Below are 19,577 nucleotides of genomic sequence, written 5' to 3'. Positions count from 1 at the left end.
ATACACATAGTTACGTTCAAATGTACATACATACATACGAAAGCGCTGGGCATAATTGCATTCGACACACGACACGACGCACCACGAAGCAGGATGCATCTGCGCAAGGTAAGGCATGACCAGAAAGCGCTCTAATGATAGTTGCTTTTGTTAGAATTGATTTAGAAACGTGTATTAAATGAGAAAGTTCTTCACACAGCTGATCGCTATAAGTACCGATTCAATTCATTTCTTATCGTTTTGCAAAGTAGTAGATTTAGAGTGCTACAAAGCCTCACCTTGCTTAAATATACCTTGGCACGAAGCGCTTTCATCGTTGATTTGTTTTTTTTTTCGAATCGTGGTAGTCTCTCACTCTCCCCCCCCGCCCACTCTTGTTAGGGTCGGCCGTCGTGCTCTCTGTCACTCACTCGTACACTTGCACTGAGGAGTGTGGGCGGCGGTGGATGGTGTAAAGCTTTCTCTCCAATGTGCGCCTGTGTGTGTGTGTGTATTCGTAGTAAAAATAAAAGAGCTAGGACAACGCGAAAGCCCGGTAAAAGGTTTGTGCGGGTCGTCCTCGGTAGAGGTGGGCATGGTCCACGTTGTGACACGACGGGCGTCCGCGTGTGCGTGAATTTTGAGCCTAGAAAGAACGGAGCAAGTGTTGGCCACAGTCAAAGCGAGCTTGACTTGTACTCAGTCATTTTCAGAAAATAAAGACTCCTCCGATGAAAGCTGTCCATGTTGTTGCCCATTTCCGTGCTGTAAATTTTTATTTTCGTGCCGTGTTTGGTCGTGTCGAGAAATTGCAGTCCATGGCCATCTCTAGTCCTCGGGCACACAGACAATTTCAAACAGCCCAAAAACCGCCCCCACTTGGCCGCATGCCCTAGAATAACGAAAAGGAAAATGCATGCATAGTAGCATAAATATTACATGCCCTTATGTACATAGCTACATGCATATGTACATACATATGGATGTCGTTATTCATGCGTATTTCCATAGGTATGTATTATAGAGGGGAAATGCAACACACGCACATACTTACCTAAGGATCTATGGATCTATATACATGGATACGTCATAGCCTGCTATACCAAAATGGTAGAGGAGTCCAGAAATAATCTGTTAGCCATCTAACATCTACATATGTACCCCTTAAGCGTTTGACTCTTAACATTTAGCATTTCGTCCTTCAAACTAGTTGTATGTACATACATACGTATACATGTATGTACATATGTATGTATGTACATATTCCATAGTCAAGGCAAGCGATCAGCAGTTGCTACACACATACTGGCTGCCATGAAACTTTGAACTTTAAAAGCTCTTTGAAACATGAACTTGAGATGAAAAAAGTGTTGGGAAAAGCAGATGAAGCGCTCCTTTAAGCTAACGAAAAGTAACTGAAACTTTTTTGTAAATTATAATAAATTTGTGCTTAAAGTTCGAACTCAATAGGATTTATTTACCACCATTTTCCATTTATTAATTCATTTATTTACATTTTATTTCGTTGAATTTCGGATGTGCTTCTGGCTCAGTTATTTTTCTTCCTTCTGGTTATAATAGTAAACAGCTTCCTTCTGGCTGTCTACATGAATCTAATATATGTACCCCTCGTACACTTTGATTACCAGTTATAAAAAGTTTGATCCCTATGGGTATTACCTACATACATACAGAAACTATTCTAAAGTTTGCCCTCACTAATATTCTTCAATACTTACCAAAAATCGTTGCATGGATTAGTTTAACGCCAGATTCGCATACATTCTCAGCGCCTCTTCGTCAGCGTCTGCACCATCAATTTATTCTCTTTATTCATACACGTAGCAAGGCTTAGCAAATTGTTATTCGATAATCAATAGCAAACACAATGTTATAAATATCTGATGCACAAAGCGTAGGAGCTGGATATGTAAGTGGAAGTGTTCAGCTCAAGGACTCAAGGACTTGACCGTGAATCATTTATTCCTTGGGTGTAACCAATGAAAATTCAAATTATCTTTTATTCGATAATCTGAAATATACCCTAAATACAATTTTAAGAAAAGACGATTGTATCAGGGTTTTTGGGATAGTTTATTTATTTATTTCTGCAATATAGTTGGGGGGGTACACCGACATGCACATAAATAGTTACATAGACGTAGTATACACACATGTACATCAATAAATTCTCAAATTTCGAAACGAACGAACATGCATACAAAAATATTTCGTTTTTCTTTTCAAATTGGCTTTCAAGGATTTTTCGTTTTTTTGTTTTGTTTTTGTTTTTATTATAATGATACAATATTTTGTAAATTATTCCTCTAGTCTAAACACAAAAAAAAAAAAACATGTAAGTATATGTATCACAAATATATATATATTTATATGGTAATATATAACTTTAGCGAAAGCTTTTAATGTTTCCAAACTAAAAAAAAAAAAGAAAGAAACAAAAATAAAAAATAAACAAAAATGATTCGTTATACTCGTTGAAAGGAAATTGATTTTGCTTTAATGACGGACCCACCACCCCCATGCTGGACTGCTGGGGTCTTAGGGTCCCTCTCTTAGGTTGAGCTGGAACTTAGGCAAGGAACCACACCAACAAGCGGATGGAACCGATTTATACATATAGGATATTCATACGTCATAATATGATATACATCAAAATACATTAAGATTATTTAACATGGTCGACTTCAACTGTACACATACAAAGCGATTGGTTTTTAAATATGTTGGGGGGATTTCTGGGAGAAGTATTTGCCTCTAGCTTCGTCAAAACCGAAGACCCTGGTAGTCGCTAACATTTATATATATATATTTTTTTTTTGTTGGTTTGTTTGTTTTAAGCACGTGCACGTCGCTTGACCTGTGAGTCAAGCTATCAAATTGTACAGTGCGTTTCCTTGCTAAAAAGACAGCACATCAAGATTAAGCTTTGTTTTTTTCTTTTTGTATCCTTTTGAAAATTAAAAACATATTTTTCTTTTGATTTACGAATTAAAAACAGTTTATAAAACCATCAAAAGCTATACAAAAAAACATAGAATATAATGCTTGCTATAAGTAAAACATATTTGACAATATGAAATCAATGGCCCTTTCATGATTTTCTTTTCCAAATAAAATATAACAATGAGAAACTATACAAAAAATAAAATAATAAATAAATATCCATCAGTTAAGAAACGTTTATACAGGTAAATCATAATGGAAAATCTATGAAAAAACATAGAAAATTAAACGGTTTCTCGAGCACAACATATTGAACAATAGATCCATTTTAGAACCATACGAAACTATAATAAAACTTACATATAGTACATACATACATACATATGTGTATAGGAAATAGTTTTAAAAAAACATTTTTTGTCATTTCCTTTGAGATACTTTCTACTTTCTATCCTATACTATCCTGACTGACTGTCTGTCTGTTTGTTTGTCTTATTGCCTCGAAACGCACTGTACTGGTAGCAGTTGCCGAAAAGGATATACATAAACTAGGTTCGAAACCAACACACACAATAGCCATATACGCATCGGCGCGTAGGTTGTCCTTAAGCTAACATTTGGGATTAAAATACATGCGTGCCAACGCCAACGCCAACGCGAACAATCTAAACATCAAATCTTCCACCAAGTGCCATTCAGCGTCCCGCCTCGCTGGAGCGCGCCTGTTCGCGGCCATCGCCGCGCTCAATATACCAGTTGCTGTTGTCCTTGCGCTTCTGGTCATGCTTGTGGCGACTCTGCTCGCGTTGCTGCATCCTCTTCTCATGCCACTCGCCGCTGCCATCGCTCTCGTCACGCTCGCCGCTGTTGGCATGGTGGCGCTGCTTCTTGCCGTTCTTGTTGAAGCGCTCACGCTTCATGGAGGCATCATCGTTGTAACGCCTCTTGTTGTTGTTGTTTTGCTCCTTTGAATGGTCGTCCTCCTTGCTCCTGCCGCGACTATTATCCCGCTTGGCCTCGTGCGAGTGATTCGGATTGTACTTGTCATTGTAGCGATCTTTGGAGGCATTCGGCGAGTACTTGTCATTGTACCGATCCACCTTGGGTTTGTTGGGTTGTTTATTGGGATTGCCATTGCCTGTTGTTTGTTGTCTACCATCTGGATGGAATGCCCTTGCTTCGTTTGTAGTACTGGCGTCGCCCTCATCGCCCTCGACGCCGCCAGTGCCTAGTGTGCCTAGTTTCTCGGTGACCTTTTCAAAATTGCGAAAGGTTTGAGACTGTTGCAGCACATCGTGGACAGCTTCACCGATCTCATCAGCCAGAGATTCGGGAGCCGACAGCGGGCTTTCCAAGCACATGGAGGCAACCTGCACATACTGCCCATCGCGGCATTTGTGCGGCTTTTTCAGATCCTCCTTTGTTATGTCCAACGGCTCCATGGAGTTGCCAAGTCCCGGCCAGGCTTTGAATTTCTTGTACTGTTTGCCCTGGCGCTTTCCCATGCCCCCCTGGTCTTGGTCCTGGGCAAAGGCATTGCTGTAGTACATGCCACCATCTGGGGCATAGGCCGGACCCTGACCGGAGCTTAGGTACTGCAGTTGCTTGGACATTATATCGATCTCGGCACGCATCAGGTTGTTCGACATCTCCAGCTCGCCCAGTCGGCGCTCCAGCTCGGCAATGGGTTTGTCGTTGCCCAGGCCCGGCCACTCGGGATGCTGCAGCCTGCCGATGAAGCCCAGTATGGCCAGGGTGGCGGCCACATAGAAGACGGCCGTCAGGCCGTTCTGCATCAACGGATACATACGATATAGGGCCTCAAGCTTCGTTTCTTGCTGCAATAAATTCAACTCTGGCTCCACATACGGCTCCGTTTCGGTATGCTTGTGGCGTCGCTGCCTGTGCGGTGGTGGCGGCGGTGGTGGCAACGGCGGCAGCATATCTCTGGGACTAAGCCTTAGGGGGGTGTTGAGCAGCTCGTTGAAGTTCAGGTCGGCCAGGGTGTCGCGCAGAAAGGGATGGGGTGAAATGCGATCGGTGCTCTCGCAGTCACTGATGATGGAAATGCCATCGGAAATATCATCCGCCTGGGAGTCATCTACCACGGCCAGGTTGCATCTGTTTCGAAAGGAAGTTTTTCTATTATTCTAAAATTATTCTTCACACTCTCTCTCTCTCTGCATACCTGTCGTTTTCATGCTTATCTTCGGGATCGCCGCTCTGGAACTCCCCTGGATCTTTGGGCTCCTCCTCCTCATTGCTGTTGAGCTTGTCCATCACCGCCTCGATCCTATCCGATGGCAGAATGGTCCATGTGGATGATGTTGTGCTGACGCCAAGCGAGTCCTCGGTGGATGTTGACTTCGAGTGGGTTTTGGGTTTGTCGCTACCGCTACCGCTGCTGCTGCTACAGCTGCTGTCCTCGTCCATGCTGCTGTTCTCTTTGCCTGGGAAATGCAAAGAAAACGTTAGGGAAAACGGTTGGCTGTTACTTTTAATATTTTTAATTCATTTTAAATACAATATTTTGCTGTCGAAATTGCATCCCTTTTTTGCGTTGCACACACCAGCTACCAGCTGACACTCCAAAATAAAACACCTGAAAAGGTGCGCAAGCAGTATAGAAAAGGACAGAGCTTCCTGTTGCAGGAAAACGAAGGAGATAACGAGAGTGTTTTCTGCAGGATAAAGCGGGATGGATGGGGGGAGGAGTGCGTTTTCTGCAGGCCGCGTGACCTTCGAGCGAGGCCTAAATTAAACACACACACACACACACACACGAACACGAGACAGAACAGCTGTCTATCTCGCTTGCGCATGAACTGTTGCATTTCGTTTGTGTTGCCCGGGGGGGGCGCTCTCGGGCCTCTCAGGGCTCTCGGTATACATGCACACGCAACTGCATACACCCTCACACACACAGTTGCACACAGTTTTGCAGATTTTTCATTTACATTTACATTTGCATGTGTTATATTTCACAATTTTAATTTGTACTTAAAAGCAAAACAAAACTAAAACTAAAAACAATGCATATATGTATGTGTGTATATGTACGTGCAATGTATGGGTGAGTGTGCCTGCACCACTGTCTTTATGTGTGTTTTGTGTGTTCTGTGTGTGTGTGCGCACTTTGTTTTCATTTGTTTTCTTTCTTTAAACTCAAGTTATTCACTGGACAAATAGCTCGTTCAGTTTACCTTGAATCACGGCCAGTTCTCTGCAGCTAGTGACACCTTTTCTTAGTTGTCGCAATTTGAGATAAAAACTGTTAGCGCTCTGCTCAAACCATAAATGTCGCAGCGAAACCGCAACAACGTCACAAATCACATATATGTATATCGATATATCGATACTTTTGCCTACGACGTCACAAATGTTGTCTCATTTCTAGTTGCGCTTGTTGCTCGCAAACCGTAAAGAGTGTTATGATTTTTGAGTATGGCAGCGTCTATACCCTGTTTTTTTTTTATTGTCCATTAGACAATAAATGGCAATACATTTGGCAGCATTTAAGTAAGGGTTTCACAGGCGACGTAGTGGCTAACAAGATCTGATGGGAGTACGTTCAGGGATTCAAACGCGCCCTTTCTTTGCTTTAACTGTACCCCATGGCATCACAGAGTTGTATCGGCTGCAAAAACATCGTTGACCGCCTATATCGATGTCTGGTCTATCGCGCAATTTTTGAAACGCTGAATAACCGACCAGCATGCAGCGAACGAGACTGGCGCTGAATCCCCCAACTTGCAAATCACATTTAAACTTTACATGAACTTTCTCTGACAATGGCCCATGGCATGGAATGGCACTGCCACTTGATGGATAGTGAAATGACTGAGCCGAAGAGTAAACACTTTTTTACACCGATTCCCGAAGCAGGAAAGCTGCAGTTCTGCAGTCTCCCTTCCCACCATTCGGTGAATTTGGTAAATGGCAAAATTGTAAAAGACTCACCTTATAAGTTCTTCTCCATGATGCGCCGCACTTCGCCAGCCTCCGAGCTCAGCTCCCAGTCGGATGAGGCGTGCCGCCCCTGTGGACTGGACCGCGACTGCACCCGGTGCAGTGTGAGGCTCCTCGGAGCGGGCACCAGGCCCTTTGCAGCCATGGGCATGCTGAGGCGTGGCGCTGGCACTGGATAGCCGCGCGGACTCATTGACAGAAGGCGCTGTTGCTGTTGCTGTTGCTGCTGCTGCTGCTGCTGCTGCTGCTGGAGGTGCTGTTGGATCATATGCTGCTGCTGTTGCTGTTGCAGCTGCAGCTGCTGGTGATGCTGTGGCGTCCAATAGATCTGGCTCTGGTGTCCGCTGGGCGCACGCTCGAGGATCAACGGCGTGGCACGGCCATCCTGCAGCACATAGGAGCTTTGGCCCTGCCCCTGGCCGGCAGCTGTACGCGCCACAAACTGCGGCTGCATGTAGAGGCTGTTGTGGTGGTAGTCCACCAGCTTGGCGGCCTGCAGGCCCTCGCCCGTCTCCACCAGCACGTACTCCGTGGGTGTGAGCCGCATCAGCTGTGGCAGCTGCTGGCTGGAGAGATACTGCTCCGAGTCGTTGGACAGCAGGCTGCTGCGCTTATTCACGTGCGCGTAAATGGGCGAGGCGGCGGCTGACACGGGCACAAAGCGCGACTGTGGCAGGCTCTGCACGCGAAGGGGCACCTGCGGCCGGGCGACGGCGCTCAGCTGTGAGGCGGAACGCTTGTGGCTGCCGGTCTCCACCGAGGCGTACGACACGGGCGAGGTGTCCGCAGCGGCGATGGAAGCGGTGGCGGGACTCCTCTGGCTCTGGTTCTGGCTCTGGCTGCGACTCTCATAGATGGGCTGCATCTTGGCCGCGGGCAGAGGCGTGCGGCTAATGGACTTGCGGCAAAACTCCTTGACCTTTTCGAGTATCTCCTCGCGTGTGAGCAGGCCGCCAATCCGGCGGCTCGAGGCACTGCTCGAGCGACGCATCACCACCGACGCCGTCGCCGCCGCCGCATCGCTGGGTGTCGCCTCGCTCTCGCTCTCATACCCACGACGTGTGTGCATCTGGTTGGGGCTCGCCTGCTGGATCATGTTGTCCAGCACACTCTGGCAGCGTGCGGGTGGCGCCTGCTGTTGCGGCTGTTGTTGCATCTGCAGCTGCTGCACCGGGATTATTGGTGTGCCGTCGAGTATCATCACCTGACGATTGCGACCGCTGATGCCCGAGAAGGTGTTGCGCTGCAAGGAGCCTCTGACAAACTGTTGCTGCTGTTGCTGCTGCTGTTGCTGCTGCTGTTGCTGTTGTTGCTGTTGCTGCTGCTGCTGCTGTTGCTGCTGCTGCTGCTGTTGCTGCTGCTGTTGCTGCTGGACCTGCTGCAGCTGATTCGGTTGCAGATGCTCGTATATGTTCTCTTGGCTCTGCTGCTGTCCTTGCTGCTGTCTCTGCTGCTGCTGCCCCTGTTGCTGCTGCTGCTGTAGCACCTTGTGGTACAGCTGACGATCGGTCACCTCCTTGATGGCCTTCAGCTTCTCCCAGTCATTCTGATGACCGTTGCTGGCCTGCTGCTGCTGCGGCTGCTGCTGATTGCTCTCCTGGACTGGCACCTTCCGCTGCGGCGTAGAGGTGGCCACTGGCCTCAGCTGCTCCTCGCTGGCTGGCGGCACATAGGCGGAGGCCAGGGATCGACGCTGGCCCACTGCCTCCAGTCGGCTGGGCTGAGTCCTTTGGCTCTGTGCCCGGATCTGGCTTCTGTCCATCGAGGCGGAGCGTTGGAAATGGCTGGCATTGTGGCTCTCCGGCGAGACGCGTCTGGGTATCAGGCTCTGCCGCTCGATGGTGCGCTGAAAGGGAGCACCCGCCGCAACTCCATTCTGCACGGAATGGCCATTGGTGTACTCGGAAGAGGGTCGCATGGCGGCAGTGGCCTGTCCATTCGGCAGACGACCGTTCTGATTCTGATGGCTCTGCCGCTCCAGCAGTATGCGCCGCATCTCCGTGGGCACATCTCCGCCACTGGCCTTGCGGTGCTCCTCCTGGCCCTGGCCATAGACGGATCTCGGCATGGGCATCATCGGCTTGGGCGTTGTCTTCCGCTTGGGCGCAAACAAACTGTTGGAGAGACGTTGCAGCACCGACAGCTTTTTGGTGTTGCTCTGCCGCAGGGCGGCCAGCGACTCGGCCACCTGCTGGCGTCGCTCCTCCGGTGTCCGCAGCAGCGAGGGCGACGGCGAGGCCATGGGCGATGCCGTCGGCGATGGTGTGGCCCCCAGCTCCCGCTTGGGCATCAAGGCCAGACCCTTGCGCTCCAGATAGGCCTGAAATTCCTCAGAGCTGATGGTGTTCGTAAATGTGGAGGGCGGTTCGTGATCCTTGGGGATCGTCGGCTGCTGCTGCTGCTGCTTCTGATTCTGGCTGCTGCTCATATCCTGAGGCGGAGAGGGGAGTTTCTCCTCCTGATTCCCGTTCGTATTTGGTTGTGAGAGATCGTCACTGGACTCGCTCTTGGTCAGCGGCCCATCGATCTCGTCCAGATCGTCGTCGGAGCTGATCTGCAGCTTCTTCACACGCTCGTCGAATTTCTTGGCGTTCTTGGTGACCTCAGCGGCATTGAATAAATCGCCCTCGGTGTCGGGAGTGCCCGTTCGTATCTTGATGTTGGCCAATTCCGGATAATTGGGCTTCGAGCACTTTTTAAATGTTTTTGGATTGTGATTCAACTTGGGCTGTTTGATTGCCTTCGGCTCTTTGTAGCGTTGGAGGCCCGTTTGCTTACGCTTGGGTATCTCCTTCTCCTTCTCCTTCTGCTCCTTCTGCTGCTGCTGCTGTTGTTGTTGTTGCTGCTGCTGCTGTTGCTGCTCCTCCTCGCACTTGAGGCGCGCGAGCACTGTGGGATCGTAGACGAAATAGGCGTCTGGATTCTTAATGTATGTCTTTACATATTTCGATTGCTTAAGTACTTCCTCGGTGGTTATGTATTCCTCAGCACCAGCACCAGCGCCAGCAGTTTGCCCTTTACCGTTCTTCTTGCGCGCATTCGTCTCGTTCTTCTGCTGCTCTCGTTCCCGCTCTCGCTCCCGTTCTCGTTCCTTTTCGCGTTCTCGTTCGCGTTCGCGCAGCTGTTGGGTCACCGTTTTGCGCACGCTCAATGTCGATCGCTTTGTGGGCACTGGCGGTGGTGTCTTCTTCGTCTCTCTGCCTGCTACTCCTCCCACACCCGCTATATGGCCATTCCGAAAGGGATTCTTTTGATCAACAATCGGCTCGCCGGTCGTAAATTTGCGTATCTTCTCGTCGTTTGGATTGAAGCTCACCGTTTTCTTTTTTGCCTTGACGCTCCCCTTTTCCAGTGTGGCATAGCACGACGCATCACTCTCAAAGGCCTCCACTATTTTCAGAGTTGCATCTATATAGTCGATCGTATCGCTCTCTATCTCTGATTCTCGCTGATTTGCTGTACCGTTTTCTACACTCTCTTCTTGCGGTTCGGCTTGTGGTTGTGGTTGTGGTTCGACTTCGACTTTGGCTTTGGCTTCGCTGATTACATTGCCATTTGGTTTGCAATTTCTCTCCTCGATAATCGCCTCAGACATGTTTCGTTATAGAAGCTTACCAGTGGCTGCTGACAACAGGGTGGTGTTGGCAATGAGGAGGGGTACAGCTTGGAGGGGGCTTGGAGTGGAAGAGTTGGAAGAGTGGAAGAGTTGGAATTGGATTTCGTATGTCCGCCCACCATTGATAATGCCTGGCCTGAATGTCCGTTAATGGAAATCTAAATAAAAAAATAACAAGGGAATTATTTTATTCATTCATTTGATCATTCATTGATCCATTCATTTATACGTACGTCTAAATATCTCTTCCTTTTTTGTGTGGGCTAAGAAGAGTTCCCACGCAGTCTCCATTCAACAGTTTCGTTTATAAATTAGCCACCAGAACCTGGAAAAATGCCAAAAAGTTTAGCGTAAATATTAAGTAGTATAGGGTAGGGGTAGGGGTTAGCGGTAGCGGTAGCGGTGGGGGAGCAGTGATGATGATAATTCGTGTACTCGTAATCCCTCAATTTGCCATCGCCCTCTCTTTCAGTCTCTTTCCATAAATTTCATGGGCCATTAATCAACAAATGGCTAAACAAAAACAAAAAACAACGAAATAAAAACGCAGAAACTGGTTTTTTTTTTTTTTTTGGCAACTTTTGTATCGATTCTGGTTATACAGAGCCAGGGCCCACAGCCACAGCAAGGTGCTTGATAAATAGTTGATAAATATCCCCCCCAATTGAAGGCCCAACACCTACAACACTCTACAGGTATAGTTTTCCGATTTATATCGGTTTACATTTTCATTGGCTTCTCCCTTTAAATAAAAACCTGGAAACCTCATAGACTACGGAGAAAGAGAAATGGAAATATTCGATTTTGTAGCGAGGGCATTTCCATTCTGGAGTTATAAACAGAACGAATATGAAAATTGTAATTTTTATAAAAATGATAAGAAATTTTATCGCAAAAAAAAAATTAAAATAAAGTTTCCCCATCAAAGTTCATCAGATTTAGAGAATATAAAATCGAAACCAAATGTTATGGTAATGTGTGTTCAATTGAAATTAAATGTTTTTTGGCATGCTTGAAATTCTTTCTTGATCTAAAATGAATATTTTTCAGAGTACTTAACAAGCTTTAAAATATGTATTTTTCATGGAAACTTTTGCGACAGTCCTGAAGTTCAAACAAGTGTAGTCCCCCCCTGGGTATTTTCTTTTGAAGTAACCTAAGATTCTGCTGAGTGTTGCCCCCATTGTGGTGGCTCTATTATGGGTCAGGCATCGCCTTATCTTTAAACACCAATCAGTGGCATGCCACCGGAGAATGGAGGAATTGTCAGTCAGAGAATGATGGAAGCAAGGAAGAAAAGATGAAATCAATATTTTACAATAATATCGCGGGGAGGGGAGGAAGGGGCCTCCAAAGGTGACACTCTGCATAGAATGTGGGTCAGAGAGCAGCCCCAGCCCCAGCCCCAGCTGACTGACAGGGTGGGGGGGTTGCTTGCAGGAGGGATGGGCAGCCAGCGAGGAGACGACTTAAACCGGTTTGCTGCATTTCTAAGTGCACAAACATCCAATTTGCATAACCGGGGGCCCCGTTTTGCGTTATTTTTTTTTAAATCCAAACAGTGGCGTCGCTGGATCGGATGGGGTAAATAAATGGGAACACTCGCTCCGAATCATGACTGAGATCTCTAAAAGATTTAAACCTTAAACCTTAGGTTATATTTATTGCTGCTTGGATATACGAATATGAATATATATATCAATAGATTTTCAGCGTTAGTGATCTATTGATATATTTGATCTAAATCTATTTTTAAATTTTAAATAAATAAATATAGAATGTAAATAAAATATATGACACATTTAAATTAAATATTTGTGTGCTCAAGATAAATACATTTTCATGTTTAAATGAAATATATTCATATTTACATTAAATATATTTCCCAAAAATTTAATATATTATATTTCTTTTAAAGATTAAATATGGTATAAAAAAGGTAATTTTATTTAAATTCACTATATTTTGAATTTAAAAACCGAATGTTTCATTTAAATATTAAATATTTAAATGCGATTCTTTTCATTTTACGTTGCCATTTTTCGCCCAGTCAATGCAGAATTCTGTGACGAGTCTGAGCCGCATTTTTTTGGGGGCTGCCCCTGCTTATGATGATGAGCTCATGGCCTACGCCACTGTTTCAGCTCGTAGTACAATATCTAGTGCACCTTGGATACACGGACAGTTGCGCATTTAGAGCTCGCCTCATGAAATCGACGCTAAATTGCAAATTGCTCAAAGACCCGAACCGACCCGACCCGCCTTGCCTCCTCCCACTCCCACTCCCAGTGCCATTGTGCCACATTTGTGCTCGTGTGTTAATCCATCGCTAATCTGGTCTCTCGCCTGCATGCGATTATTATTTTTTATAATTTTTACATAGATTCGAAACTCTTGGGAAACAAAAAATAGTACCTTTTGGGCCATGCTACGACGGGCAGGTGTGTCCAGTTGCAGAACAGAACCCCCTGCCCGGCACTACTAGTCGAAAACTGTCGACCGTGAACCGTGGCAATGGCCAGAAATCACATAAAATTATATGGCACCACCCTTCTGGTTCACTGTTCAGAATATACTATATAGAATATTTTTTTTTTTTGTTTCTCTGGGGGTAGCCATAGCCTGGCGGGGGTCATAATCGGCCACCCTTAGAACTAGCAACCACCCCAAACAGCTGAAGGCCAAACCATCCCCCGTAACCCCGAACCCCGAACACCGACAACAACAAAACAACAAAACAACTCTCTGGAGAAAGTTCTTGGATTATTGGAAAACATTTCATTGCGTTTCGGTTGCAGTGCAGAGAAACACACACACATTTTTCGTTGCATGGCCAAAATCCATTCGATATGCCATGTGCCACACACAAGGCGCACGAAATTCCAATCGAAAAACATTCCAAATGCCACTTAATTTTATTGCCAGGGGAAACCCCCTAACACAAAATATGTCCCACTAAATCCGCTAGCCTGCAATACAATAGCCTCTAGCATTGCTTATCCCCTGAAAGAAATGCTCCCTAAAATGATTACTTGTTTTATTTACCAATATCAAATATTGTTTAATTTGTAAAAGTATTTTTCCTTTTCTCATATAATTATTTTGATTGTTTTTTCACTCCTGTATTTATTTTTTATTCCTAAGATTTGATTGCACATTTAGCAGATAATTCTTAATTAATTTTATAAATATATTTGCAGATATTTTAGTTCTCCAAAGGCATCTAAGCAATTGGTTAGCCTTTTTACTTTCCTTTTCTGTTCTTTTTCTTTTTCTTTTTCTTTACAATAAAATCAAAATGTTTATAGAAAGTTCTTGGGCTAAGAATGTTTTTCTTTGTAACGAGAGTTCCACTTCACTCCACTTTCGCTCTCATTTAGAGTCTTAGTTTCTATATGTCTATATTTTTGGTTTGGTTTTTTTTTTTTTAATTTGAAAAGTTGTTTAGGTTACAGAAAGCTTTATTTTTGGGGGAAAATTACACTTTAAAACTGTTTCAGGTTCTTTGTGGGAAAAACATGTAGTATGCCTTTTTTTGTGGCCCCCCGCCCCTCGAGTGGGCGAAGTACCAAGAGATGATCTACAAGTATTAAGTGCTCGTATTTATTCATTTATTTTCCATACTTTGGAGGATTTCCTTTATATGTGTACAACGTCTTTGTGTTGCTGTGTTGATCGTCATCGATTAAAATGTTTGATTTATATTTCCGCAACATTTGTTAATCTTTTTGAAGCCGCTCCAAATCGATGGAGGAGCAGCCACGCAATTTTGTTGTGAATCATTTCTTTTTGGCCAGACTTTTATCAGATATACGATTGGATTGAATGTTATGGTCCTTTGTCCATCCATACACACACACACACACACACCACACACACTGGGGGATATTTGTTTAGTGGTATGTGGAGATTTTGGCGCATGACTCGAACGTCATAAAGTCAATGACCATCGGCCCAGACCAGACGTTGTTTATGTCCGCATCTTGCGGATGAGCTGCGACAAATGTCCAGACCACTCTGCCTCATGACTCATGCAGCTGGAGGATGCAGGCAACGAGGATAGTTTGGGCCAATCGATAGATGAAAACACATTTGCCAAAAAAAAAAAGAAATTAAAAAGACTCCCCAGCTGCCTGGGAATTGGGAAACTTCAGCCTGGGCCTGCTGCCCAGGCTATGCTGATGGGATGGGCTGTGTCTTGTAATGAACGCCTTAAACGCGTAAACAAAACGCGAGGGAATGTGTAAAAACAACAACAAAAAAACACGCAGCACGCAGCCCAACTGATGACTGACATTGACGATAAATGAACAATCGACCTCAATAAAGGCAGACAACAACAACAACAACAACAGCACACACTACAGAGAAGAGCAGCCAGCCGCCCGCCGCCCGCCGCCAGTCCGTGTACTTACTATTCCGCTCTATTCCCATATCTTACCCCAGTACGTATGTACCGTACATATGCCCGCCAGATATCTACGACTCGGGAAATTTTCACTCGGGGAATTGAGTTGATCAATTTTATTAAGGTGCTCTCTCTCTCTCCCCGACCCCCCTACGCGAGCGCAGCAGCAGCAGCAGCAGCGGCACTTGGATAAGTCAAGAGCAGAAACAAAAGGCGGTAACAATGGACTTTATGCCGACCAATAAATGGCTATAGGAAGTACAAATGATACGTAAAATCCATTGGGCCAATATCTATATTTATCGGAACAATTTTAAGATCTGCAAAAAACTACTGACGGCTCGAAGAAAATATATGTGGGAAATTAAATAAATGTAAAACAAATTACATATTTATTTTAAGATTTTTCCAGCCTTTAATCTTGGCTAAAATATATTTCATGCTCGTAAATATTTTTGTAAATATTAATGTGCATATATTAATGACAGCAAACCATCATTATGCTAGCTTGAGCTGATACTTGATACTAGTTGATCTATCCCTGCTATCCCTACCCTATTCCAGAGCTAAGACTGTCAAAAGTTCTATTGTATTGCCTTTATTCCATCTAGAAACCCCATAAATATCATATCTCTATTTGAGATCTTTTGGCATTGAACCACAGAGTTCCACTTAGCACTCAGCTTTATTTAATTTATAATTTAGTCATGCCGCCCGGGATATACGTATTAGTATTCACTCGACAGCCCAACAGCTTAACAGCTTAATGCTTAATAAACGTACATACAGTTGTGCACATTAAATGCAATTCCACTATTTAGGCTAAGTGGCAGTAAAATATTGTCCAAAATAAGACACGAATAATATCACATGATTGGGGCGACGGGACACCTGATGATGGAATATTTCGCTGACATTTAAAGGTCCTTCAAAACCATTTGAAATAATTGAGTTTCCAGCAAAGATCTAGCGAGTATCGTATCTCGTAGATTGCTCGTTCAAATTGCCATTAAATGTTCCCTAGGGAACGGGCACGCCATCGAAAGTCTCTCTCAAAGTCTTGGCCTTTCTTTTAACATGTTCTTTTTGGTGGAGTGGAGTGGCGTGGAGTCGAGTGGAGTGGAGGATGGAGTCGAAACATTTTTATGCTGCCCCAAGACCCATTTTATTTTGGTCAATTTCAATTCCGTTTTAGTGCTCGCGACTTGAACTTTAGAACCTGGCAAACAGGTTGGGTCAAGAGTGTGGCTGTGGCTGTGGCAGTGGCTTGTGGCTTGTGGGGGCTGTTGTGTGTTCTCAAGCAATGCCTCCTCGACTTGACTTGCCACAAAACGTAGAACGTTGAACGTTGAACGGACGTGAACGTGGAGTAAGCAGCGTGTACCAGTATGCGGATGCTTCAAACGATACCCAGACCAGACCACACCAGACCAGACTACTCGTACTTGTACTCGTAAAGTGCTGGCGCAATTTTCGGTGCTTCGTGACGCCACTCTTGACCAGTCCGAACCACGCGCAGAACGTGGCTCTGGCATTGGGTTCGTTTTTTTTTGTTGCTTTTTTTTATAATTTTTTTGGCTTTTTTTTTATGTGGCTCTGGTTTCAGATTGGAGCCCTCGACAATGCCCAATTGCTGGGACTGTTGGAGTTGTACGCACGCACGCACGCACAACGTAGTACCCGCTCCGCTCGGCTCCGCTCCGTTCCTCGCATAATTAATTGCGCAACACTTACGGCACAGAGAAGAGATCTCTCCATACAGATTTAAGTACGTACAAATGTATGTTGTATGTGTACATATTTGTGTGTTGTGTGTGTGTTGTGTGTGTGTTTGTTGTGTAATCAAATATCAGCTTGAATGAAGAGCTGAGCTGAAGAGCCTAGCCTCAGGCTCCGTGTCTCTGGCACTGTCTCTGACTTCTTTAGCTCTGGCTTTACGACTCTGAAGTATCTATGTACTCTATGTATTTCATACCCTTCCTCCGTAGTTCGTGGAGATCCCAAAAGGGCATATTGGACTACCTGGAATCTGGGAGCATTCATTCCACTGAGTTTGAATCAATCAATGGCTTTTGTATATTCACAAATATAAATATAATATAAATATTAATAGATTTAAATCAGAATAAATATTATATATTATATTCTATAGCCAGAATGAATTATTGTCTGTTGCTGGATATTTTCATGGAAATTGAATTCTCTCTTTAGTCATTTTTTTGTTTGGGTTGTGTTTTAAATGGAGTAACCCATAGTCGTGACGCTGTTCGTTTTGGGGCATTATATCGCTCTGTGTGTTGCCTTTGTATTTGCTCTTTTTATTTGATCTCGATGAGGAGTAGACGGAGGTGTAGGAAGCGGGGCAGAAGGAGGAGATGTGGCAAGAGGCGGCAGAGAAGTCTTGCGGCCAAGCGAGGAGATGAGATCAGGCGGATGGATGTTGGTTGGATGTTGTGGTCCGTTCGACCGTTCGTCCGTTCGTCCGTTCAGCCGGCTCAAGTGTTTGTTTTGATTTACGAGAAATGTGCGTACGAGAAATGCCAGAGATGATATTTACGAGTATACTCTCGTATTTATATTTATATAATGATATGCATGGGGGCCTGGGGGCCTGGGGCTTGCGGGCTTGGGGCTTGGGGCTGCTCCCGGGGCAATCTGTGCAATCTAATGAATCTTTAATTGTTCACTTAATACGTCACATGTGCGCGTGGCAGTGGCAGTGGCAGAGTCAGAGAATGGTTTTGGTTTTGTGGACCAATTGAGTGGCGGCCACTTCTCCACTCCACTCCTGCTTCTGCTGCTGCTGCTGCTGCTGCTGCTGCTGCTGCTCTTCCCACCCATCCACAACTGTGGATTGTGACCTTTGGCTAATCTGGGGGCCCACATTCCCCCCATTCCGATCATCAATTTGAAAATTTAAACATTCAGTTTTCAGTTTTGTAGTTTTGTAGTTTACGGTTTTCCATTCCACACAATTAATTGATGGAAGATGACGTCGCAACAATAGTTGCCCCCATTGACCCATCAAATTCCTATCGATGCCCAAGCTGGCTCGCTGCGGTGTAACTACAGTGGACACTGGCTATATTGTCAACCACAATTCTTGCTTTGGGAAACTGATCAACAACATTTGAATAAGCCATAATCCAGCGAAGGAAAACACTTAAAAAATTTCATTTTCATTTTTTTTTTTTTTGTTTTGTAAAATGTTCCTAGCAATAAGTTTAAATTTTTTTTTAATTTCCAAAAATCATAGAAAACACCCATTTAGAATGTAGAAAATCTTTAACTTAAAATTGTTTAATTTCATTTTTTTCTATAAAATTATTTCCTATCAAATATAAAAATAATTGCGTAAATATCTAAAGTTTCTCGATTTTTATTTTGACTTTCAGCTATAGCTAATGCTACCTTTTTAGTGAGTACTTTCCATAGGCATTGCTCAAACTTAAAAATTCCTTTGCGGTATCAGCCATTAAATCATGAAAACTCATTGAACTGAACTGAACACCCTTGGCCATTGCTGACGGATCCTTATCGAGCTTCACTGTTCACTGTTTATGTCTGCTGTCAAAGCCCATCACGGGTATGTCAAATAGCTTATATATATATATTTTTTTTTTTTGCACTATCTGGGTTAGGTTTTTACTAGACTATAAATCTGAGCAGCGGCTGAGCGGGGGATTGCCTTCATCAAATGCTAAATGTGGCGAGTCCCCGGGCCGTGCCGGGTCCCATGCGATGCGGCGATATTGATTGATTTTAACAATCGCCCCATAAATGGCCGTCCGGTACGGGTCCGGCGGCGGCACCGGCGTCGGCGTCGGTGGCGGCGGCACTGCCACTGATTACAACCTGCGGCTGTGCTGTGATGTGAGATGTGTGAGTGGTACACGTCATCGCGCGTCCACTGTATCCCCACCGTTCATTGTGCATCATATATATGTACATATGTATGTATGTACATATATATCGCATACACCACATGACGTCACTCGCTGTTGCCTCAGAAGGAAAAACGTTTGTTGTACGCCGCGCCGTACCATGGAGCCCCCCCCCCAAAGAAGAAGTTGGGTGTAGAAGTTGGGGAGTTGGGGCAGTCTTTCTTGTGTTTCATTTCGTGGATAGCTCACGAGTCGCACCGAGTGCACCAGTGGAGTATCTGCGCTGTTTTGTGGAGATTGTGCAATGGCTGGAAGCACCAGAAGTGTACACACAGACACACACACACACACACACGAGATACGAAGGTAGCTACAATGTTGCAAAAGCACCGTTAAAACGCCAGCGGATATCAATATATGTTTGTGCCACAATGGAGGTAAAAATAATAGTGGTGCCTGGCCTGCCTGCCCTCAGGGAAAGCTAACACCTTTTGATCCTATTTGGCTTTATCTATGGAATATTTTCACATTTATTCTCTTGCGAAAAATAGAGAGAGAGTCCTTCTCTGCAGAGAGTATTTTTCCACACAAAAGTCTGACGATATTACTGCTGTGCACATGCAAAAAAATATTAGCAGGATATACATCTAACCACAGGCTTCTACAGCGGTGGGCACTTCCTTGCCTGATTCTCGACTCGAGACGCACAAGCAAACGCCGCAAAAGAGAACCCCCAAGAATGTGAAAAAAATCAACA

General features: G+C 44.8%; 2 protein-coding genes across 2 annotated transcripts; both read right to left on the bottom strand.

Annotated features, from left to right (window-relative positions):
• Nucleotides 1-3,638: 3,638 nt before the first annotated feature.
• Nucleotides 3,639-5,376, bottom strand: LOC111065403. Its single transcript, XM_022353548.2, has 2 exons — nucleotides 5,132-5,376; nucleotides 3,639-5,064 (listed from the first exon to the last, which is right to left on the bottom strand). Exons 1-2 carry the CDS (start codon nucleotides 5,374-5,376, stop codon nucleotides 3,639-3,641), a joined length of 1,671 nt encoding a protein of 556 aa, XP_022209240.2.
• Nucleotides 5,307-18,855, bottom strand: LOC111065234 (putative uncharacterized protein DDB_G0271606). The gene is made up of 5 exons (XM_041595432.1): nucleotides 18,348-18,855; nucleotides 10,762-10,853; nucleotides 8,399-10,686; nucleotides 6,904-8,296; nucleotides 5,307-5,393 (listed from the first exon to the last, which is right to left on the bottom strand). The coding sequence occupies exons 3-4, from the start codon at nucleotides 10,505-10,507 to the stop codon at nucleotides 6,905-6,907; spliced, it is 3,501 nt and encodes a 1,166-aa protein (XP_041451366.1). The 5' UTR covers nucleotides 10,508-10,686; nucleotides 10,762-10,853; nucleotides 18,348-18,855; the 3' UTR covers nucleotides 5,307-5,393; nucleotide 6,904.
• Between the last annotated feature and the right edge of the window lie 722 nt (nucleotides 18,856-19,577).

Source organism: Drosophila obscura, unplaced genomic scaffold, assembly GCF_018151105.1.
Source record: "Drosophila obscura isolate BZ-5 IFL unplaced genomic scaffold, ASM1815110v1 contig_73, whole genome shotgun sequence".
Classification (NCBI taxonomy): domain Eukaryota; kingdom Metazoa; phylum Arthropoda; class Insecta; order Diptera; family Drosophilidae; genus Drosophila; species Drosophila obscura.
This window is presented reverse-complemented; position numbering and strand designations above follow the sequence as displayed.